Here is a 24,166-nt window from a genome sequence, read left to right as displayed (position 1 = left end):
AATCCAGTACTATCAGCAAGTGTGTGATAGTATACTTGAAAAGGTTAAAGTCCCCTTCCCGCTACTAATGCTTAATTGTAGCCTCCGGGTTGCAGAGCAGAAACTTTTACTGAACATTTATTTTGCTTCAATATGCCACGCTCTTCGATGTGCAGAGTCAGCTGCAATACCTTCTCGAAAAGTTCGTGCAAACACAGAAATTAGAAGATGGTCCTCAAACTCTAATTTAACTCGATCTGCTAAGTTTTGGTTTCACCTGTGGTGTGAAAATGGCAGGCCCCTATCTGGACAGACCTTCGTTGTGAAGAATCGCAGAAACTTTATTGAAGAATTTGGCAAAAAGAGTGACTCCGATCCCAAACTACTCTGGAGAAACTCATCCTCGGAAGCTCCATTCATAAATAAAGAGGCCTTGAGTACTTACTTTGCAGATCACTTTAAATGTCCCGATCCAGTGATACAGAATTCTTATCGAAGTGAACTTGATGAAATACTCAAACTACCAAAGGATAAAATGGTTGTGAATAGAAGCGTTATCAGTGAATGCATGAAGAAGCTGAAGAAAAAGTTCTCGCTAGGTTTTGATGGAATATATGGCCAGCATATACTCTATGGCAGTGAACGAATTCTTGAAAGCGTATCACAGTTATTTCAAATGATCATTGTAAGGGGCATAGTCCCCGATAGTCTCTGTATTGGTGTAATAACACCCATTCTGAAGCCAGGGAAGCCTCCCACGCAATGTTCCTCATGCAGGCTTATTACTGTGTCGACGACACTATGTAAGCTATATGAGCTTTTTGCCTGTAATGAAGTAAGAAGTAAGTGTTTGGTCCCCCCACACCAGTTTGGGTTCCAGCAATCTGTGGGTTGCGATCATGCGCTCTATTCAATAGTTTCTATATTGGTTGACGCAGAAGGTAATAATGATACTCTTGTCCTAGTAGAACACGATCTTACTCGTGCTTTCGATTCATCTATTCATGAGCATATTCTGCTTTCGGCAGCACAAAAAGACATCTAAGCATGTTTTACAAAGCACTTTGACTCAATGTATAGTTCTCTTTGAGTTAGACTAAAGTGCCCAAATTCATATTGTGATGTACTAGTTGAGTCGGATATACCCGTAAAGAAGGGTATAAGTAAGGGCCTGTAAACTCACCAGGTTTGTTCAATAACTCTGTTATTGAAGCACAATATAAAGCTCCTACAACATGCATTCTGTATGGGATTAATATGTCGCTCATTAGTTATGAAGATGATATTTTAAATATTAGTGGGATTCTTAAAGGAAAAGCTGTTTCAGTGCTTTAATGGATGAGTATTCTCGTACAGGCCATTCGATTAACACAACGGAAACGGAACTGCTGTTTTTTAACTATAATGTGCCAACCGATGGTGTATCTGTCATTCTAGAAGGTACTGAGGTCAAACCAGTTCAAGCTCATTGACCTAGGAGTCCGAATTGGTGCATCGCTCAAGGCTACGCGTGAACTTGCTATTGGTGATGCCCTTAGAATAGTTTGTAGTGCATAGGGAAATGCATAACGCAAATTATAACTGGACATTGTCGGTTAAATTATTTCTTAAATAAAATTGGAAAAGTTAGTAGTGGACAGTGCATTTGTGGTGATAAGTGAAACTTGTTGCCACTTCCTGTTTAATTGTCCTGTTTATTTTTCATAACGTTTTGGTATGGAACTAGAACTCCAATCTCTTGGAATGGATTTCTCATTTTTTCCTAGTTCAGTAGTTTCTGATAAAGTGTTAAGGAAATGTTTGAACAAATTTTTGTATTCAACTAGAAGACTGGTTTGATCTTAATATTTGATATTTATACATGATTGTTGCCTTTGATTGTAGCATTTATTAGTTTCATTTTATCCAGTTTTTGTTTCTTTCGTTGTAGTGTTAGTTTTTAGACTATTAGCAGTAAAATACTTGTAAAGGTTTAATCATTTAATAAGATCATCATTATCATCATATGGAAGGCTTGTCCCGAATAAGACAAGATTTAATCGTCATATTATAGCCCTGTTATACAATATATTTGTTCTACCACATTTTGTATATGTATCTCCGTTTTGGAAATGTTTCACTCAGACAGATAAGAAAAAGCTGCGTATGATTCATCTTAAGTTTGCTAAGTATTTTCTTGGGCTAACACCATGGACCAGTAACCAGTATTTGATTAAAAGATTTGGTCTGATAGATCCAGATGTTGCTGTCCTTGTGAGAGTAAATGATTTTCAAAATAAGTTCTAGACTCTAGATCACCCCTGGGTGACTCTTCAGAGGACGTTTTTTAAATTTTGTGGTATATATTTGTATTTAACTGTATTTGTTTCGTTCTCTGCCCCCTGTTGTATTTGGACAGTTTTGGCAGGCAATAAATCTATGTCAAATCATATATATATATATATATATATATATATATATATATATATATATATATATATATATATATATATATATATATATATATATATATATATATATATATATATGCTCACGTGCGGTTGATGTCTCTGTTCAAATATGGAATTGTGCTTTCTTTTGTTTATTGAATAAGGCACTTAATCCAGCTTGGTTTTTGGCGTATAATCTGTCGGCTGCTGATTGGTTTTTCTCCTTTTTAGTGTGTGTTTATTTTATTCTTTTTTGCTTTTGTCTCTTTTTTGGGAGGGGATTGTGGAAGGGGTGTTTAGTCATTCAGTCATCGTATTTAGTAATCGGAATTGTTACTTATATATGCGCTTTCGAGTAGTCCGGTTTATAATTTTTGATTCTTTTTTTGAAGCTCCTGAAAAACAGAAAATCGGAAAAATATAAATTAGTTTATGATTTAATTTCGGGCTCGTTGTTTTATTACTTAAGCATTGTATTAAATTAATCTGTAATGCCAAGCTAAGGAATCTTTCTTCCTGCATATTGTATTATTTGAGGAAATAATTCGTAACAAGAGTAACATTATCATTGAAAAGTTATAAGCAAATGGACTGTGAAAAGCTAAAAGTCATTAAAAAAAGTTTCAACTTGAAAGTTTCAACTTAATACCCTTAGCCGTTCCTGAGATATTGCTGATACAACCTCTTGGCAATCTTGATGCGCATATTTTCTTTAGATTTTAGTTCAATATTCCCTGAAAGTTTCAACCTAGTACACTTAGCTGTCCCTGAGTTATTTCAGATACGTCCATTTGACAACTTTGATGGACACACTGTCTTTTGATGAGGTCAAAATTCCCTTAAATTTTAAAATTAATTCCTTTAGTCGTTCCTAAGTTATTGCAGATGTGCCCATTCTCTGAAAGTTTCAACTTAATACCCATAAATTGTCCTGGGATATTGCAAAAATGACCATTTGACAATCGTGATGCATAAAGTCTCTTTTGCATTTGTTCAACACCCCCTCTCAACATGCCCTGAAAATTTCAATTTCATACCCTTAGCTGGTCCCGAGATATTGAAGACGCCCTAATGACATCCTGGGAACATATAGAGTTTTGATTTAGTTCAACATCCCCATCAAATTCCCTAATAGTTTCAACTTAATACCCTTAGCTGCTCCCAAGATATGGCTAATACGCATTTTCGACAACCTAGATGTACATATTATCTTTGCTTTAGTTCAACTTTATCTTAAAAGTTTCAAATTCATACCTTTAGTTATCTCTGATATATTTCAGACACGCCCTTGTAACAACCTGAAAACACCTAATTTTTTTTTTATTATTTAGTTCAACAATCTCCAAAATTTTCAACTTAATACCATTAGCCGTTCCTGAGATATTGCTGATAAGCCTTTTTGACAATTTATACGCGCATAATGTTTTTGAATTAGCTCAACATTCATAGAAGGCTTAAATTTAATATCCATAGTCATTCCTGAGATATTGCCAGAAGCCCCCCTTTTCCCTGATAAAATATATCGTTAAATAATTGAAAATTTACATTCTGTACACCCGTGCCCTAGGGCTCGTGGAGGCATTTGAGCAAAAATGAATATCACAAAATTTTGATCGAATGTCTTTGGTGGTTAGGGGGAGGGACTGCTAGTTAGAAAAGCCTGGGAAGGGAGTAGGGTGACCACCATTCATTTTGACTCTTAAAAGTCCACTAGAACTTTCAATTTCCAGTCGAATGAACCAGCCTCCAAAGTTTCTACGACCGCCCCTTTTATATAAAGTGGCTCTTGGAAACGAACAAATGAAAGCTATTTGAAAAGTAATTTTTTTTTTATAATTTACCGTTTCAAAAATGATTTGGTCAATAATTCCCACTCTCTTCTCTTTATGAGATATCCCCGCAGAGGCTCAGTATTTAAGTGAAATGAAGTTGGATTTGAGGGGCTTTCAATTTCTTATGGAAATGAATAACTTATTGAATAAACATAAAAGAGATAAAATTGATTTTTCTAAGAAAGGAGAGCTTCTGTGGAATTTGATTTGGTGGAGGAAAGATCATAAGAAAAAATGCCAAGATATGGGAATTTTAGGCCTCCCCTGCTTATATATCAGCAAGCAGGGAGTGGAAGTGTTTCCGAAAGCGTTTCTGGTCATATACACTTTCAGTACCTGTTGTCTAAATGACGTGTATAGTGTCTGTGGGTGTCTGTTAGAAGTGATTCTGTGCTTTCTTTATCATCGATCACTGTGGATTGTTCTCGACAGGAGTTCACTTCTCACAAGTATCTAATAAAGGCAGGCTTGCTCTAGTGTAGTATCTTGGCATCTAAGCTTTTTCATGCCTGCACAAACCACATAGGAGACGACCTAGCTAGCCCTCTACACCACCTTGCCGACTATGCCACGATGCACATAACTATCCTAAAACTCGAATACTCAACCCAAGCCCCCCTACCTCTACAGACGGATCTTTTGAAAGCTAAAAATTGGTTCCATACATGGATGGTAAAATACAGTGCTGAAAGAACAAAGGAGTTGCTGACCTCCTGGTCGAAAGTGCCGCGCATACATCATAGCTTCATTTTCATAGATGAAGCTATAAAAAGAGTCAATGAACTTCATCTCCTGGGAATCCACATCTCCACAGATCTCTCTTTGAAATTTCACCTAGATCAGGTGAGAACCTCTTGCACAGGAAAGCCAGGTATAACTTTTCGCCATTAAAACCTTCTACTGCCCAACCTGTGCGTCCCATTTTAGCAGTATCGAGTCAGACCTATCAATAAATACGGATGCCTGCCGTATAGTGATGCTTTCAAAAACGCTGTTGGCTTCACTTCAGCTGATTCTGAATAGGGCCAATAGGGTAGGTTTGCTCGTTATCCATGACCCTCCAGTCAGTTATTGAAGAGTTTGATGTAGCGTTGATGGCTGTTTTCTATAAAGGCATAAATCCATTCACCTCCTTCTTTAGAGTTTTCTCTTATTGTGCAAACTCCCCCCCCCCAAATTGTCAAGGTGACAAAAAGGGGCACACGGGTCAGTTCAATTATCCTAAGGTTGACACGCCGAGGACAAAATTCTTGAAAACGGCTTCGTTCGACGTTGTAGTTCGATTCGGTTCGATCTTCCCGGGGACATTTTTTCTAAAAGTTTCTCTGTTGGCTTCTTCAATTAAAGATTCAACTGTCATTCATAACTTCGCGATAGAGTGACAAAAAAGACTAGTGGCAAGTCAGTTATTTACCTCACGTCAAGTTTTTTATTATTATTAATAGTAATAATAATAAAAAATGAACAATCTTTTCATTACCCGAAAGCAAGCGCCACAGAGGAAGACCTAAAAGTATATTTTGATGCGCTTACAACTCTGAAACTTAGATGCCTCGTTGCAACCAAGAGGGAAGCATCTCTATCTCTCTCTGTCGTTGCAACCAAGAGGGAAATATAGGGAAAACAGCTTTAAGCTTCAGAGACGACTGGAGACTAGTGTGCCTTGAGAGGTACACGAGAGTCTCAGATAAGAATAAGTTAAGTTAGTAGGCCGAGCGTCGGCTAGTTTAAAAAAATGTACGCCACTATATTAATTGTATTTTTTTTACAAAAATGGATATTATTTAACTGTTTTTTTTCTCTCTTCTCTAAGCCTTCATATTTGAAGTCCTTTGCCAACTTCTCATTGACAAGTTCGTTGTTGATAAATAAGTAAATGTGGATTTCTTTCCCCTTCGTATTAAGCTATTGCGGGTTTTAGGAGATATTTGTTGTTGATTTTCGCTCACTGTCATTAATATTGTTCAGAATAAATTTATCCTTACTACTGGTATTTTACATCTTTCTTGGTTATTGGGATTTTAATTTAGTTGTTTGTAATTTTGGTATGACTATTCGCATCATGGTCGTCAATTCATGTTTACTTTTCGTAGATTTAAAATTGATTTTTGATTTAATGTTATTTTGTCGCTTGAATTTGCCAAAATGTGTAAAAATTGGGCATTTTCTTGAGATTGAATCCTACAATGCGACTTTTCTCATTGTCGGTTAAAATATTTTAACGCAATTCTAATGTATTTTAATTCAAAATTTATATTTTAACGTAAAAATATAAACTAAAGTGTATTTATACGTAAAGGTATAAATGATAACGCATTTTAGCGTACATAAACGTATTTTACGTTCGTGAACAGATAACGCAACATGTGTTATTTAACGTACAAGTGCTTATACTGCTTTGGGCATTTTGCCGACTTGTCTTTCCTTTTATTTCAGGTATGTTTTGCAAAATTCAAGACACTTGGTTCCAAAAATAACACTGGACTTAATTGACAAGTAAGTATTAAAAATTCAGATGCCGGTTAATCATAAATATCGGTATATAAAAACAATAAGCTAAAAGTCCATATGAGTAAGTCCAACATATCAAAAATACGAGCGTCAAGCATGTCTGGTCTCTAAAGTAAAGGTCGGCTAATGTAAAAAAGAATTTATTTTTGGCGGAATACTCGATATTTGACATAAGTATATATCCCCTCTAAAACGAGCAATTTTACGACTAGCCTGCAGCTGTAACTTGGATTGGAAGGATAAGATACTTATATCTTTGGATTCATTAGTCTTACATCTATCCAGTCATTGAACCAAAATCATCATATTACTTATACTTTTTTTTAGAAAGGATCGAAACTTGCTTAAAAAATAGGAAACTCGTCCTTTTTTTAAAAGTATTTTCAACAAATTTTCGTATTTTTTCGATCTGAAAACACCATGTACATTAAATTTTACAAATGCAATTTGGCAGATAGATAGAGCTGAATCTCAGTTGTAGGATGATATAGAGAATGTCGTCTTCCGCTCATATATCAAAACCAAATAACACACTACTGATTGCACAGGGGACATAAACCACTTCAAAAATCCAAACATAAACCCCTTCAAAGTCTTATAGTTCCCAACTGGCTATATTTCTGCCCTCCAAAATGTTTTCAGGAAAGCATTTGTCATAAGCTGTCAAACATGTCATAAGCACTCGTCAAACGAAAAAATGCTAAAAGAAAATGACAAAATAGAATGGTGCACACAATTAAAGTAAAAAAAAAGACCTTTGCGATTTATTACACGATTTTTGATATAAGTTAACTTTTCAAAAATGCAATTACCTAAAATAGCAATGTAAATAATAGTCGATTCAGTGACCAAGCTTGGTTTGAGGGTGCTCCCTCCTCTGTACAAACCACACTCTAAATATTTTTTTTTTAATATTGCAGTATTGAACTTTTATACAGCAACACTGAATTTTCACTATCTTCAAATCACATTTTTGAGCCCTTTTGCACCAGTTGTTTAAGTTTTTGTAAATATTGCAACATCGAGTTTTTATGTAGCAACAACGTATTTTTACATAGGAATTTGTATATAGAAGCACGAATTAAATATAGCAACACAATTTGTTTAAGTTTTTGTAAATAATGCAACATTGAATTTTTATATAGCAACACCGCATTTATATAGCAAACACCTAATCGATATAGCAACACCGAATATATAGCAACAACGTATTTTTACATAGCAATTTTAAATAGGAGCACGAATTAAATATAGCAACACCAGCTGTTTAAGTTTTTGTAAATATAGCAACATCCAATTTGCGTCTATACACCTATGTACTCCAAATGACCGTGGGTCTGCAATAGGCTGTGAATTTTCGAAATTTTCGAAATTCCGAAATTTAAAAGAACTTGTTGCTAGGCAATAAGTAAAAGTTAACTTTTTGAAAAAGAACTTCGACAACTAGAAAATATTGAGACTAATAATCCCTTGCATGATCTGTTCCATGATTCCTAGTAAAAGTTAAGTTTATCCGAGTATCTTGGATAATAACTTGGTAGAATAATGATGGAATATGATCTTTATAAAAGTTCAGTTTCTATTTCACTATCTCAGACAAAATACTTCAGAGTATCTTAGGAAATTTCTAAATAACTTATAACAATAACCAGTCTGTATATTATATTTGATATTTTATAACTAAAAACTAGTAATTGTACTTGGAGCAGCAAGGAAAAGGAGATAGTAAATAAGTACTGAGTAATGAGATTTTACTTGTGATAAGATTTTACTTGTAAATCTTTATGAGTTAAGGACTGGGGATTATTTGAAAGAATACCTAAAAATTCTGGAAATTACTTTTACTAAAATAATAAATTCTTGCTTATTTCACTCCTAAAATGTATGATTTTGATAAATTTTCAATTGTATTTCACTGTCTCAGAAGGTGTTTTAGAAAATTTCTAAATAATTTATGACGCTAACTAAAATCAGTAGTACCATATAGTAAAAAGGAGATACTAATAAAGTACCGAATAAATGAATTATGCTTTTTATAAGATCTTACTTGTGAATCGTGGACCATTCGAAAGAATTCTGAAAACTACTGAAAACTACTGGAAACTACTGGAATTCTCTAAAAAATTCTGGAAACTACTTAAAAACGATAGTAAATTCTTGCTTATTTCATTCATAAAAAATGTATTACTTCACTTTTACCGGTGAAACAATATGCCCTGCCCTAGTGGGTGGGGGGGGGGGGATTTAAGAAGGCTTTCTCTAAGTATACAATTTCACGCATTTTTTTTTAATTGTAGTCTCATCTAATATTTTCTTTTTTTCAATTTTGGGCTAAGCAGAGTTCTGGATGAAAATACTTAGGCAACTAGATATTAATAAAAATAATGCTTACTTGGTAGGTGTGTTACAAGGTTTTTAGTAAAAGTTGAGTTTAGCAAAGGACCTAGGATAATGATGTTGAAGAACTTATATATTTAAAATCAGCATTAAAATGCGATTCTTTTGATGTAACTATTGGTATTAAGATTCCTTTTTTTAGAGTTTCGGTTACTATTGAGCCGGGTCGCTCCTTACTGCAGTTCTTTACACGAACTGTTTGATTGTTACTTTATAAAATTTCAGTCACCAAAAATTGATTTGGTATAGAAAGGCAATTAAAAAAAAAAACTTAGATCGAATGGATAACTATTTTGAACTAAGAACTAGATAACTGTAACTATAGATAACTAGATAACTATTTTGAACTAAATGAAGTGCAGGATAAAAAAATTGAAGCTTACAGTTTCTATTAATTATGGCTACTTGAAGTGCTCATTCAAGTCTTAAAAGTGCAACTGAGAAGTCAAGTAACTTTTTCCTTTATAACATTTTTGTTTTTCTTCATAGAACATTCGGGAATAGTCAATTCCTTTATAGCATTCTTGTTTTTGTTCATAGAACACTCGGGAATGGTATTCAAGATCTGCGAGAAGAGTGCAGTAATGCGAGCGCGCCTTGAGCACTTTTGTGACGTGCAATGGCACTCAAGCTTTTAGGGTATGTGAGGGGGCCGTGACCATTTTTTTATTAGTAATATTTTGTTAGACTTAAGGTTAAGTCGATTGTTAATTTTAATTTCTGTTCTTCTCCTGCTTGACTTATTATATGACTTTAAACTGTTTATTTAGATTTTAATATTGTGTTTATAAATTCTATTAAATAAAAAAAAACAAGTTTTTGTAACGGAAAGTAAGGAGCGACATTAAAACTTAAAACGAACAGAAATTACTCCGTATATGAAAGGGGCTGCTTCCTCCTCAACTCCCCACTCTTTACGCTAAAGTTTGACTCTTTCTCTCAACTCTTCTTTTTAAAACAGTAAAAAACTTTAGCGTAAAGAGCGGGGCGATGAAGAGGGAACAGCCCCTTTCATGTACGGAGTAATTTCTGTTTGTTTTAAGTTTTAATGTCGCTCCTTACTTTCCGTTACAAAAACTTGTTTTTTATTTATTTAATTTTTGGACGTTTTTGAATTAATGCATGTTTTGATCTTGGCTCTCCGCACATAAATTATTAAAACGAAGTTTGCGTATTAATTAATTGCAGTTAATTAGAAGATTTTGAGAAAAAAGAAGCGAAGGAGGAGGCTTAGTTGCCCTCCAAGTTTTTGATAACTTAAAAAAGCAACTAGAACTTTTAATTTTTTACAAACCTTTTCATTGGTAAAAAATATAGGTAACCTACAAATTAACTTACGTAGCGAACTTCTATATTCGTATGTGTTTATTGTGTATATGAGGGGGTTCAACCCTCGTCGATACCTCGCTCTTTACACTAAAGCTTAGATTGTGTCCCAATTCCTTAAGAATGACCTCTGAATCACAAAGGCCGTAGAATAAATAGTTGAAATTACTAAAAATACTTTAGCGTAAAGAGTGAGGTATAACGAGGAGGTAAACCCCTCATATGCGTTATAATTTTTGTTCGTTTTAAGTTTTAATGCTGCTCCTTACTTTCAGTAGAAAAACTTTTCATATTTATTTTTTCATTGTTTTTTTCAAATAAAGCTAGAAAATCCTGCGCCCCCTTCATTGAAATTCTCTTCCCCCATGAGAAGTATCTCCATGGAAATATCCTCCCACGTAACCCCCCTCTACTCTCCCCTCTAAACCAAAAAAATGCCCCTGAAAATGTCTGTACACTTCCCAGTAACCATTACTATATGTAAACACAGGTCAAAGTTTTCAACTTGCAGCCCCTCACACGGGGACTGCGGGGGAGTAAGTCATCCCTAAAGAAATGGTTATTAGGTTTTTCGACTATGGTGAATAAAATGGCTATCTCGGAATTTTGATCTGGTGTCTTTGGGGAAAAATGAGCGTGGGAGGGGGCCTAGGTGCCCTCCAATTTTTTTGGAAACTTAAAAAGGGCACTAGAACTTTTAATTTCCGTTAGAACGAGCCATCTCGTAAGATTGTAGGACCACTCAGTCGTACGATCACCTCTGAAAAAAAAAAAAAAAAAAAAAAAAAAAAAAAAAAAAAAAAAAAAAAAAAAAAAAAACGCATCCGTGATCTGTCTTTTGGCAAAAAATGCGAAATTCCACATTTCTGTAGATATGAGCTTGAAATTTCTACAATAAGGTTCTATGATGCGCTGAATCTAATGGTGTGATTTTCGTTAAAATTGTATGACTTTTAGAAGGTGTTTCCCCCTATTTTCTAAAATGAGGCAAATTTTCTGAGGCTCGTAAATTTTGATGGGTATAACTGATCTTGATTAAACTTTTATATTTAAAATCATCATAAAAATGCGATTCAACTATTGGTATCAAAATTCCATTTTTTAGAGTTTCGGTTACTATTGAGCCGGCTCGCTCCTTACTACAGTTCGTTACCACGAACTGTTTGATTCTATTTTTTAGAGTTTCAGTTTCTATTGACAGAGATCACTCTTTTCTTATTGTTAGTTGTCATGAACGATTGGATTTTATTTTCACTTTATAAGCAGTTATGTGCAGACAGAAAATTACCACCATTTAAGTTTAGTGTAGTGAGTCAACCCTTATTAAAAAATAATATGAAAAAAACTTCGTTTTCTTAAAGAGTTAAAGAGGCTGCGTCCCAAAGTCGAACCTTAAAACGTACAGGAATTAGAAGAGGCAGTTGGGGGGCTGCCGCCCCCCAAACCCCCAGCTTTTAAAGACTCTTTTGTACAGGTTTTTTTTTTTTTTGCTAACCCCCAGCTCTTGGCTTCGGAAAGGCCCTCTTTTAATTAAAAACAAATTGAAATGAATGAATAATGGAATAACTTCGAAAAATGTTAAACACAAGAGGACAGGAGAACCATTGCGCCGAAACTAGTAATTAGTAACAATGAAGTCCCCCCCCCAAAAAAAAACCTGTACAAAAGAGTCTTTAAAAGCTGGGGGTTTGGGGGGCGGCAGCCCCCCAACTGCCTCTTCTAATTCCTGTACGTTTTAAGGTTCGACTTTGGGACGCAGCCTCTTTAACTCTTTAAGAAAACGAAGTTTTTTTCATATTATTTCTGTACGTTTTTCTACAATCCATGGTGGATGTAATTTAATAATTCCTGTACTCCTCGTACAAGAATTAGGAGAGGAACTTGGGTGGCTGCCGCCCCCCCGCTTTTAAATCATTGTATAAAATAGAAAAAAAATAGATAGAATGACCGAAATGTTTCTTTTGCTCATAAGAAGCTACGAAACTTTCGGGGGGTTAAGATTTTCCTACGAAACTTTCATGGGCACTTACTTGGAGAATTCCGCATCGAATGAGTCTTCGTACACCCAGATCCGATGTCGGATGTGACCTGTAGGCGTCTAGGAAAAAAAAGTAAATGAATTTTAAGTGGCTATGCGTGGTTTCTGGAAAACAGGGAAGGAGTTATCGGATCAAGCTGAAATTTCGCGGATAAGCTCCTGGGCCCTAGGGGACCTTAACTTGTGAATTTCAGCCCGATCGGACAACGTTAAAGGGGGGCTTGGGTTGACAGGTCGAAACTTTCGGCCAGATTTTCCCCATGAAGAAAAAGTTGGAGGGGGATGAAATTTTGCAGGTTTCTTAGTTGGAGCTCGGGCTACGAAATGCATCCCTCCCTATCCGTCTGCGACCACTGGAACCGAAGATCGCTTAACATTGTCGTGTGTCGCCTCTTTATAGAGGCACGAGTGTGCCTCCTTGAAAAGACAAAAAAAAAATATAATAGTAAGGAGTGTGAGCCATAACTCATACTCCTTAATTAAAAGTTCATGACTGGCCTCTTTTTAAATATACTGAGATAGGGAGTTTCCTTTGATCCTAATCCCAAGAAAAATTTTCGGCAATTACCCCTTAATGTCGATGATTCCTTAGAAAATTTCCTGAGAAAATTTCTTATATGTCTTGTTCTACCAAACTAGTTTTGGTTAAAGTTTTCAAAGTATGATTCTGTATAGATTACTCTGTCAGTTCTGTACAATCGTTATTCTCATATTCTCTGCATAAGTTTAGTCCTGATGTGGTTAGATATTGTTGTTTCATCTGGCATTCAGAAGACTTAATTAGATTTACCATCGGGGAAATTAGTTGTACTACATTAGTAGTTTAAATATACTGGGCTGATCGAGAAAGATACAAAAGGCTGAAATGAAGTTAAATTGGGTCCTTTTGTATTGGCAGATAACTAATTTTTTCGGAAGTTTAAATGAAATAAGCTTATCAGTATATAGAAGTAACCCCTTTACAACTATTGATGCTGATTGCAATGGTGCAATTCTAATCTAACAAAGTGAAAGCACAACTTTTACTGAAAAACAGGAAGATATTCAAATGACGTTACCTTGACAACATTTCTTAAGACAATTAGATTTCCTGGAACAGAGACAAAAGACTTTGCATTTAATACTGTATTAATTCTAATGGGAAAGCATCAGCAAGGAAACTATGCTGTTAAGATAAAATTGTTTTAACGAATTTGGTAAATTTTGTTCAATACTTCAATCTAGTCGTGCTTTTGAATTTTTTTTGTCAATTACCGTATAAGCTGTACAATTGTTTGTCTAACCCATAATTATTTAAGGCCATTTGAAGCATTTATTGAACAAGGGACTCCTAGGTATCAAAAGCTTTTGTTTACTTGTTCCTGATATGTGGTTAGATATTGTTTTTTTTGTTTCATTTGGCATTCAGAAGATTTAAAATAGGTTTGGGTGTTTTAACGCCACCGCGGTTTCCGCCACCATATGTTTTCTGACATCCAGGAAATCTCGCATCATCAAGATAATTAGTTGGGTCAGAATAGACAGGTTAGTTTAGGTTAGTCTATGTCTATGTCTATTTCTATGTCTATGTCTGTTCTTATGTCTATGTCTGTAGCTATGTCTATTCTGACCTACCTGAATTAAAAGGTGGTGGTAAACATATGGTGGCGGAAAACCACGGTGGCGTTAAAACACTGCTACCTTAAAGTACCATCGGGGAAATTAGTTTTACTGCATCAGTTGATAAAATATACTGGACTGATCGAGAAAAATGTCAAAGGCTGAAATGACGTTAAATCACGTTCTTGTCTATCAAGGGCGTATCCAGGAATTTTTTTGGGGAGTGAGGGTATTTTTTTCAGGGGGGAGGGGGAACTTTAAAAGGTATTTTTTTCTGGGTGTTTTTTATAGGATATTTTTTCTCGATCTTGAGGGAAAAATAAACAAAATAAAAGGTAATTTGACAAGTAGGCCCATATATTAAGATAGCTTTATAACTCAATGATTGCCCTGCATTCGTTTTTTATAACTCTACTTTGGAAACCTTTTCTGCTGCAGAAAAGAAACCCTTACAATCCCGCTTTCTAGGGCTAAAAATGAGAGAAAGGCTAGGATGGCTAGTGCACGTTCTGTAGATAAAGAATGACAGATTGCCAAAGATTGTCCTTTTCGGCCGACCGTCTAGGACTAAACGGAAAGCACGTCATCTTTGGTTGGGGTGGGAGGAAGTCGTAAAGAAAGATTTAAGGAAAATGGATCTAAAGAGGGAGGTTTTGGATAGACTGGGATGGAGGAAGAGCGTGGGTAGCTGTGTTGGCCTCAGGTGGCTTGGTTCTGCAGTGAGTTTTTATTAGTAGTAGTAGTAGAAAAGAAACAAACTAGGGTTCAATTTAATTGCTGTTCAAAGCTCGTTTTTTGCATCCGTCTGTTGTTGTACGGATATAAATGTATCCGTTTGTACTTATGTTTGTATCTTTTGAAATTCTTGAGGATTTTATTAACATGCATATATTTCACAAGGTTCACCTGTCATAGGGATACCATATTCAACATCTTATGGTAGGCCCACCACTATCGTGGATCAGGATTTTAAGAAGCCGAAACCTATAAAGGCTATGTGTATTTCTCTCATGAACGCTATTTGATGGGTGATCAATTGGAAATAACTTGATTTAAGGTGCTTTTTTTGAGTTCATGATATCTTATATTTTACTAACTACACCCTTGCATGTCTACGGCCTCCTCCCCTTCTTTCTGTTGGGTTTGGGCATACTGTTATTTCTAGGTATTTGGACAGTGAGTAGGGCCAAGGCCTTGTTCTGCTTATATGTCTGAATTACTAAAGTAGGAAAACAATTTGTGTTTCTTTTCACCGAATCTTTTCACTTTCACCTTAACACATTATATGTGAGGAAACAGAAGAAATATCGTCGATTTGATTTGTAGACCAGTGTAAGAAAATCTCAAAATTTCTGCTTAACCGCATTACTGTATACGTTGGAGTAGACGATAGTTCTCAGTGTGTGATTAATGATTTAAGTTCTTAATCCTTTTTTTTCTTTTTTTAGTTATGGACGTCATTTTGACTTAAAAACAACATTTTTTTTTCAGTGCCTCATTGTAACTTGGTGAAAAAGAGTAAAAATGAATTTTCTATGCCATATTTCCCACTCCTTCTTTTTAGCCCGTCTGTTTGAATATCAAGATGCTCCGTTCTTTCTTTTTTGTCAGTGTGTTATCAAGTTTATGAATGACTCATTTTTACGTGTTAATACGTCCTGACGACTATATGAACTAACCCACTTTACAATATCTGTCCTCGAACCCCTAGTCTTCTGGGACATATATTATCTGACTATTTATCATTCCTATAAATAGGGTAAGCTTGTATTTTCCTCATTAGGGAATTCCTAGTTCTTGTTCTCTCCGATCTTGACATTGCTTAATATGAATGCTTAATAATACAATAGGAATAAACAAAGAAGCACGTTTTCCACATGATCAAACAGTTCGTGGTAACGATCTGTAGTAAGGTGTGATCCAGCTTAATAGTAACCGAAGCTCTAAAAAGACGGAATTTTGATACCAATAGATACATAAAAATAATCAGATTTTACGCAGATTCTAAATATATAAGTTGCATCAAGTTTAGTCTTACCAATCAAAAGTTACGAGCCTGAGAAAATGTGCCTTATTTTCGAAAAAGGGGGGAAACGCCCCCTAAAAGCCATATAAGATTCAGATTCAGAGTGTTAGAGAACTCTACTGTAGAGGTTTCAAGCTCCTATCTGCAAAAATATAGAATTTTGTATTTTATGCCAGAAGAAAGGTCACCTGTGCGGTTTTTTTTTTCCAAGGGTTGATCGTATGACCCAGTCGTCCTAGAATGTTTCAAGGGGGCTCATTCTGACGTAAATCAAAAGTTCTAGTGTCCTTTTTACGTGACCAAAAATTTGGTGGGCAACTAGGCCCCCTCCCACGCTCATTTTTTCCCAAAGTCACCATATCAAAATTTTGAAATAGCCATTTTGTTCAGCATGGTCAAAAAACTTAATATCTATGTCTTTGAAGACTTACTTAATTCCCCACACTCCCCGGGGAAAGGGCTGCAAGTCATGAACTTTGCCCATTGTTTACATATAGTATTGGTTATTGGGAAGCATACAGACGTTTTCAGGGGGAGATTTTATCTGGTGGTGAGGGGAAGGGGTTGCGTGGGAAGATCTTCCTTGGAGGAATTTATCATGGGGGAAGAGAGTTTCCATGAAGGGGGCGCTGGATTTTCCAGTATTATTTAAAAAATAATGAGAAATTAAATAAAAAACAAGTTTTTTCAACTGAAAGTAAGGAGCAACATTAAAACTTAAAACGAACACAAATTATTAAGTATATGAGGGGGTTCGTCACCTCCTCAATACCTCGCTCTTTACGGTAAAGTATTTTTAGTAAAGAGCTGTTCATTCTAATTAAACCATCTTTGTGATTCAGGGGTCATTCTTAAAGAATTGGAACGGAATTCTAACTTTAGTGTAAAGGGCGAGCCATTGACGAGGGGGTGAACCCCCTCATATACGTAATAAAAATATACAAATATAGAAGTTCGCTACATAAGTTAATTCGTAAGTTACGTATATTTATTACTAATACAAACGTTCGTGGAAAAATAAAAAGTTTTAGTTGCCTTTTTAAGTAACCAAAAATTGGAGGGCAACTAAGCCTCCTGCCCCGCTCCTTTTTCTCCAAATCGTCCGATTAAAACTTAGAAAAGCCATTTAGCCAAAAAAAGATGCAAATTTCTTTCTAAGTATTCATGTGCGGAGAGCCAAAATCAAAATACGCATTAATTCAAAAACGTTCAGAAATTAAATAAAAAAAACAAGTTTTTTTAAACTGAAAGTAAGGAGCGACATTAAAACTTAAAACGAACAGAAACTGCTCCGTATATGAAAGGGGCTGTTCCCTCCTCAACGCCCTGCTCTTTACGCTAAAGTTTTTTACTGTTTTAAAAAGTAGATTTGAGAGAAAAAGTCACACTTTAGCGCAAAGAGCGGGGCTTTGAGGAGGGAACAGCCTTTTTCATATACGGAGCAATTTCTGTTCATTTTAAGTTTTAATGTCGCTCCTTACTTTCAGTTAAGAAAAACTTGTTTTTTTTATTTAATCCCAGATAAGAAGCTACTTACTTGAGTGCTACGCTCAACTACCTCTTTTGACAGAAAGCTGAATTATTGGAAAGGGTTGTTGCTTCTTCGAATACACAAAATGGCCCGGATAAAAGACATGTTCTGCAAAAGCCAGAAAGTTTCACTTTGGCTTTGGCAGAACATATCTTTTATAATACAGACCATTTTGTGCAGTTTGAGGAAGCAACAGCCATTTGCTTCCTCAGAACAGCTTCACTCAAGCATTAGAAATAAAACGAAAACTTTTTTTGCAGGTTTATCAATTAATAGAAATACCGATAATATAAATACTGATTCTATTTATGATATTATTTAAAAAAATGAACCCATTCTCAAAAATTAAGTATTACAGAATATCCAAGGGATTAATTCAAGTGACAAACCTAAAAGAATAGAAGCATCCAAAGCTTTGCATAAAGTTTTAGCATATTTAGTATTTCATAGTAGTCTATTGTAGTATTTTTCATATTTAGTAGTTTCATATTTTGCATATTTAGTTTTTGTTTTTTTTACTTTCAAGACGCCTTATACTTTCAGTTAAACAAACTTTTTTTTATTTAATTTCTGATTTTTTTTTTAAATATTGACAGGGAATCTGGCTACTCCGCCACGGAAAAATCCCTCCTCTCCAAGGGTTTATTCTAGACAATTCAATCGGGATAAAAGTTTACCCCGAACAATTACCCTTAACATCTCCACGCGTAATATTGAGATGGAAACGAGAAAGCAAGAAATAAGAAAAATTTCGTATAGGAATTCTGGCAAATTCATCCGGTGTAAAATTTCCTCTGAAAAATTTACCCCTTGGAAGCTCCCATTCCCATAAAAAATTATCCCCGAGTAAAATCCCACCAGGAGAAAATCCCCCTCCCCGAAAAATGTATGCGTAGTTCCCAATACCAAATATTATATGTTAACTAAAGGCACATTTTGTAACTTAAAGACCTATCCCCAGGGGCTGTGAGAGGGTCATGATATCCCCAGAGGCATAGATATTCGGCCTTTCAACTCTGCTGAACCAAATGGTTATTTCAAAAATTTTGATCGGACGATTTTAAGAAAAAAAGGGATGTGGGAGGGGACCTAGTTGCCCTCGAATTTTTTGGTCACTTAAAAAAGGGCACTTGAACTTTAAATTTTGTTTGAATGAGCCCTCTCGATATTATAGTAGCACTGATCACCCCTCGATATGATCATGCATCTGTGATGTTTCTTCTGAAGAAAATACAAAATTTCATATTTTTTCAGATAGGGCCTTAAAACTTCTTCAGTAAGGTTATCTGATACGCTAAATCTTATGGTGCGATTTGCATTAAGATTCTATGATTTTCAGGGAGTACTCCCCCTTCTACAAAAACCAGGCAAATATTCTCAAGCTCATAACCTTTGATGGGTAAGATTAAACTTATTGAAACTTATATATTTGAAAACAGCATAAAATCTAGATTCTTTTGATATCTATTGATATCAAAATTCCGTTTCTAGAGTTCTGGCTACTATTGAGCTGGGTTGTTCCTTACTTACAGTTCGTTACCACGAACTGTTTGATATGTTCTGCCAAAGCCAGAAAGTTTAACTTCGGCTTTGGCAGAACATATCTTTTATAATCCGGACCATTTTGTGAAGTTCGTGGAAGCAACAGCCATTTCTAAGTATAAAGATTTCATTCAAGCATTAGAAATAAAAAGACACATTTTTGTAGGTTTGTCAATTGATAGGGATATTGGCAATATAAATGTTGATCCTATTTATGATATTATTTAAAAAAATGAACCCATATTCAAAAATCAAGTATTAAAAAATGTCCAAGGGATTCGTTCAAGTAACAAACCTAAAAGAATATCAGTATCAAAACTTTGCATAAACTATGTCGCAATAATTTGTTTCTAGTTAATTTGTTATTTAAAATTTTTTAATCCAGTTACTTTTGTGGTTTGATGAAGGTAGCTGCAAATTGTAAATACAAGTAATTGTATATTATATATTTTATGTTACTCTATTTTAGTTTTATATATATTTCTAGTTTCAGTTTCTAGTTTTTTTCTTTTGCTTACTCTGAAGACACCTTGTTATATACTGGCGAAATATTCGTTGGATTTTTGTTTTTTTCTCTTTGCTTTCAGTTACTGTCCTTAGACTCGTCTGTTGTCTTTATATTCGTTTTCTTTGTTTTTGGAAGAAATCGTTGAGGTGTTTTATAAAATTATGACTTACTGTCAGTACCAAGGAATCCCCAGAATTCTCTTTCATCGATTAAATAAGTTTTTCCAAAAAATAAAGCTTATCCAATTCAGTACGAATTTACGACATAACTGTGCTCCAGGGTGAAATTTCCTCTCAGTTCACCTATTATTATTGAAGAAACAGATGTTCTGGTTATTTCAATTTAGTCCCAGGAATGTTTAATTTTTCTGATTAGTTTTCTGGATCCTCTATTATCATTCCTTGTTAGTAAATAAAAGAAAATCAGTGGATTTATGTCTTTCTTGATGATTAGATTACTACTTTTTGTCTCCAATGAAAGAGGTTGTGGAGAGAAACATACGTATTTGAAATTTAATTTTCTTTCATTTATAATAATTTATTGATTAAAAGAAAAAATAGCCCTCCCAGCCCACGTCCAAATGATTGGTAATATAGGATCCAAGAGGGAAATAATTTATGAGACGTGTCAGCTGAAGAAAAAGAAAGGTTTCGTTATTGTGTTAGGTAAAATTGCACAGAACAACATGCCCCCCCCCCCACAAAAAAACCTCGTCCACGATATTTCTGAATATGAGCTTCATGTTTTATATACTTAAATATCTACAATCATGCATGAAAACACTTTAAGGATATAAAATACCATTGGTTTGAAAAAAACAAAAAAAACAGTATGAAATGCTCAAACTAGAATTCAGTATATAATAAAGAAGTATATAATAGTATATCAAACAGTTCGTGGTAACGAACTGTAGTAAGGAGCGACCCGGCTCAATAGTAACCAAAACTCTAAAAAATCGAATATCAATAGCTACATCAAAAGAATCGCATTTTAATGCTGATTTTAAATATATAAGTTTCATCAAGTTTAGTCTTACCCATCAAAAGTTACGAGCCTGAGAAAATTTGCCTTATTTAAGAAAATAGGGGGAAACACCCCCTAAAAGTCATAGAATCTTAACGAAAGTCACACCATCAGATTCAGCGTATCAGAGAACCATACTGTAGAAGTTTCAAGCTTCTATCTACAAAAATGTGGAATTTTGTATTTTTTGCTAGAAGACAAATCACGCGTGTTTATTTGTTTTTTTTTTTTTTTTTTTTTTTTTCTTTTTCCCAGGGGTCATCGTATCGACCAAGTGGTCCTAGAATGTCGCAAGAGGGCTCATTCTAACGGAAATGAAAAGTTCTAGTGCCCTTTTTAAATGACCAAAAAAATTGGAGGGCATCTAGGCCCCCTCCCACGCTCATTTTTTCCCAAAGTCAACGGATCAAAATTTTGAGATAGCCATTTTGTTCAGCATAGTCGAAAACCATAATAACTATGTATTTGGGGATGATTTACTCCCCCACAATCCCTGGGGGAGGGGCTGCAAGTTACAAACTTTGACCAGTGTTTACATATAGTAATGGTTATTGGGAAGTGTACAGACGTTTTCAGGGGGATTTTATTTTGTTTGGGGGTGGGGCTGAGGGGAGGGGGCTATGTTTGAGGATCTTTCCTTGGAGGAATCTGTCATGGGGGAAGAAAAATTCAAGGAAAAGGGCGCATGATTTTCTAGCATTATTATAAGAAAACAATGAAAAATAAACATGAAAACGTTTTTTCAAATGAAAGGAAGGAGTAGCATTGAAACTTAAAACGAACAGAGATTATTACGCATATGAGGGGTTCTAAAAATACTTTAGCATAAAGAGCGAGGTATTTAGGAGGAGATAAATACCTCGCTCTTTATGCTAAAGTATTTTTAGTAATTTCAACTATTTATTCTACGGCCTTTCTGATTCAGGGGTCATTCTTAAAGAATTGGGACAAAGCTTAAGATTTAGTGTAAAGAGCGAGGTATTAACGAGGATACAAACCCCCTTGTATACATAATAAAAATATAAGATTATGAAAGTTTGTTACGTAAGTTGCTAATTTATAAGTTACGTATATTTTTTACTAATAAAAATGTTCGTTAAAAATTAAAAGTTCTAGTTGCCTTTTTAAGCAACCGAAAAATTGGAGGGCAATTAGGCCTCCTTCTCCACCCCTTATTTCTCAAAATCGTCTGATTAAAACTAAGATAAAGCTATTTAGCCAAAAAAAGAATTAATATACAAATTTCATTTTATTAATTTATGTGCGGAGAGTCAAAACCAAACATGCATTAATTCAAAAACGTTCAGAAATTAAATAAAAAAAAACAACTAATTTTTGAGCTGAAAGTAAGGAGCGACATTAAAACTTAAAACGAACAGAAATTACTCCGTATATAAAATGGGTTGTCCCCTCCGCAATCCCTCGCTCTTTACGCTAAAGTTTGACTCTTTGCCACAATTCTACTTTTTAAAACAATTAAAAGCTTTAGCGTAAAGAGCGAGGGATTGCGGAGGGGACAACCCATTTTATATACGGAGTAATTTCTGTTCATTTTAAGTTTTAATGTCGCTCCTTACTTTCAGCTAAAAAAATTAGTTTTTTTTTATTTAATTTTAACAATAAAGAAGAAAACTAGTGAACACGAAGATGCTGTATAATTTAGTTCGAACGAAAAATTTGCGATATTCAGTCGAGAGTTTCTTACAATATTCTAAAAGGAAACCCTATTCGCTGCTGCATCTGTATATTCGACAAATCTATGGTACGGATGTTGAATAAAGTTGCAAAATACCTCCCACATTATTTTGCTGGCCCTCAGCTTAGTGTGATTCGATTTCAGGTAAAATACAAATTTGTGCAGTGCTGTATTACTCGTCTGTCAACTGACATGTATTTCTTCTTCTTTTTTTTTTTGAAGAGTTGTTGCATGCAGTAAAACACTCCTATATATCCTTAAAAATACACAAAAATAGAAAATAGGAAAGAAATAATATACAAACACGGAAAAAAGTGTTTATCTTTGTTACTGTGGGACGGCTGGTTGGTAAATTCTAACATTTAGTAATTTCTGTAGCAACAATACTTATCGCAATAATGAGGTTGTGTCTTTTGAGATTTAACCTGAAAATCAATTTTTGGCGCAGGGATAACCGTAATATTGTCGCCACCATGGGCCACTCAAAAGACAGGTGTAACAGACTCTAACATATCCGTAAAGGGAATTCTTTTTGCCATTCAGCGTTCTAATCCATAATTGTTAATTAAGTACAAGTAAGTTTCATTGAACTGGGGCGTACCTTCCACTCAGGGTCTCGTGGCCATTCACCCTGGGTTTTCGGAAGATTTCAGTAAAAGATTGTTTAGATTAATTCGTTTGATCTTCCCCCCCCCCCCCACCAGTTCAATTTTTTAAATTTGATGTCAATTGACGCCACTTGAACTAACATGCAACTGCAGCATCGTAGAGATATATTTAAAGGCTCAATTAAAGCTCTTAATCATATCAACCTTCTTTGTGTATATTTATAATTTGAAAGAACATAAAACAGCAGCATAATATAGTGGTAATAAAACTTCAAGATCTAGGGGATCTTATTGTCATAAATTTCTAGTACGTAATTAATAGGGTGATTATGAACAGGGGCGGATACAGAATGAATGTTTATGGGAGAGAAGGCACCGATAAAAATATGCCTCTCCCAATGGTGTTTTTTGCCACTTTGACCCTGTAATTGGTGCAATTCTTGCCTTTCTGGAAGGGGCAGATGTCCCTAAAACCACCCCTAGATCCGTCCTTGATTGGGAACAACAAAAATACAAAAATTGACACTTGAAACGGGAAATGGTTGTGACGCGGTTAGGATACTTCGTCGTGGTCGTGGTAACCCGGGTTCGAAAAATGAAAGACACTTATTTTTTGAATTTGTATTCGCCTTATAGCGCCCAATCATTTATAATGATTGTTTTTCCTTAGATGTTAAATTTTAAGTAGCAAAAATAATGGAAGTATACTTTCTGATGAGAAATTCAGAATTTTTTCAGCATTGCAGTAGAAAAATTATATTATAGTCCATCAGGTTTCTAAAATCTGTATTTCACATTGGGTTTTATTTGATAAATAATTAATTTTTTTTATCTACAACTCCTCAAAGATGCCTAAGATATTATACCCTATGAAATTTTTATGTTACGAATTTCAGGGTTTTTTAAAGGGAAAGTTTAAGCTAGATAAACTAATATTTAAATACCACAAACTTGTGTTGGCTTTGGTATTTTCTTCGCCTAAGTCGGACAAGGATCTTTTTTTGAGGTTTATTGTGTGTATTTTTACAATCTAAAAACTAACAAAAATCAATTTAAAAGAAACAACAAAGTTTTCCGGATGAAATTAAAGAGAGAAACTGAAACTTAAAAATAACAAAATT

General features: G+C 34.8%; 1 protein-coding gene across 2 annotated transcripts in view; it reads left to right on the top strand.

Moving 5' to 3' along the window:
* The window catches only part of LOC136026998 (regulatory-associated protein of mTOR-like), a 272,404-nt gene that overhangs the window by 87,698 nt on the left and 160,540 nt on the right, over window positions 1-24,166 (top strand). For both annotated transcript variants that reach the window (XM_065703879.1, XM_065703880.1), the window contains one exon: window positions 6,677-6,736. In XM_065703879.1, coding sequence (XP_065559951.1) covers window positions 6,677-6,736 — 60 coding nt within the window. The remainder of the gene's footprint in view (window positions 1-6,676; window positions 6,737-24,166) is intronic.

This window comes from Artemia franciscana, chromosome 5 (assembly GCF_032884065.1).
Source record: "Artemia franciscana chromosome 5, ASM3288406v1, whole genome shotgun sequence".
Taxonomy (NCBI): Eukaryota; Metazoa; Arthropoda; class Branchiopoda; order Anostraca; family Artemiidae; genus Artemia; species Artemia franciscana.
This window is presented reverse-complemented; position numbering and strand designations above follow the sequence as displayed.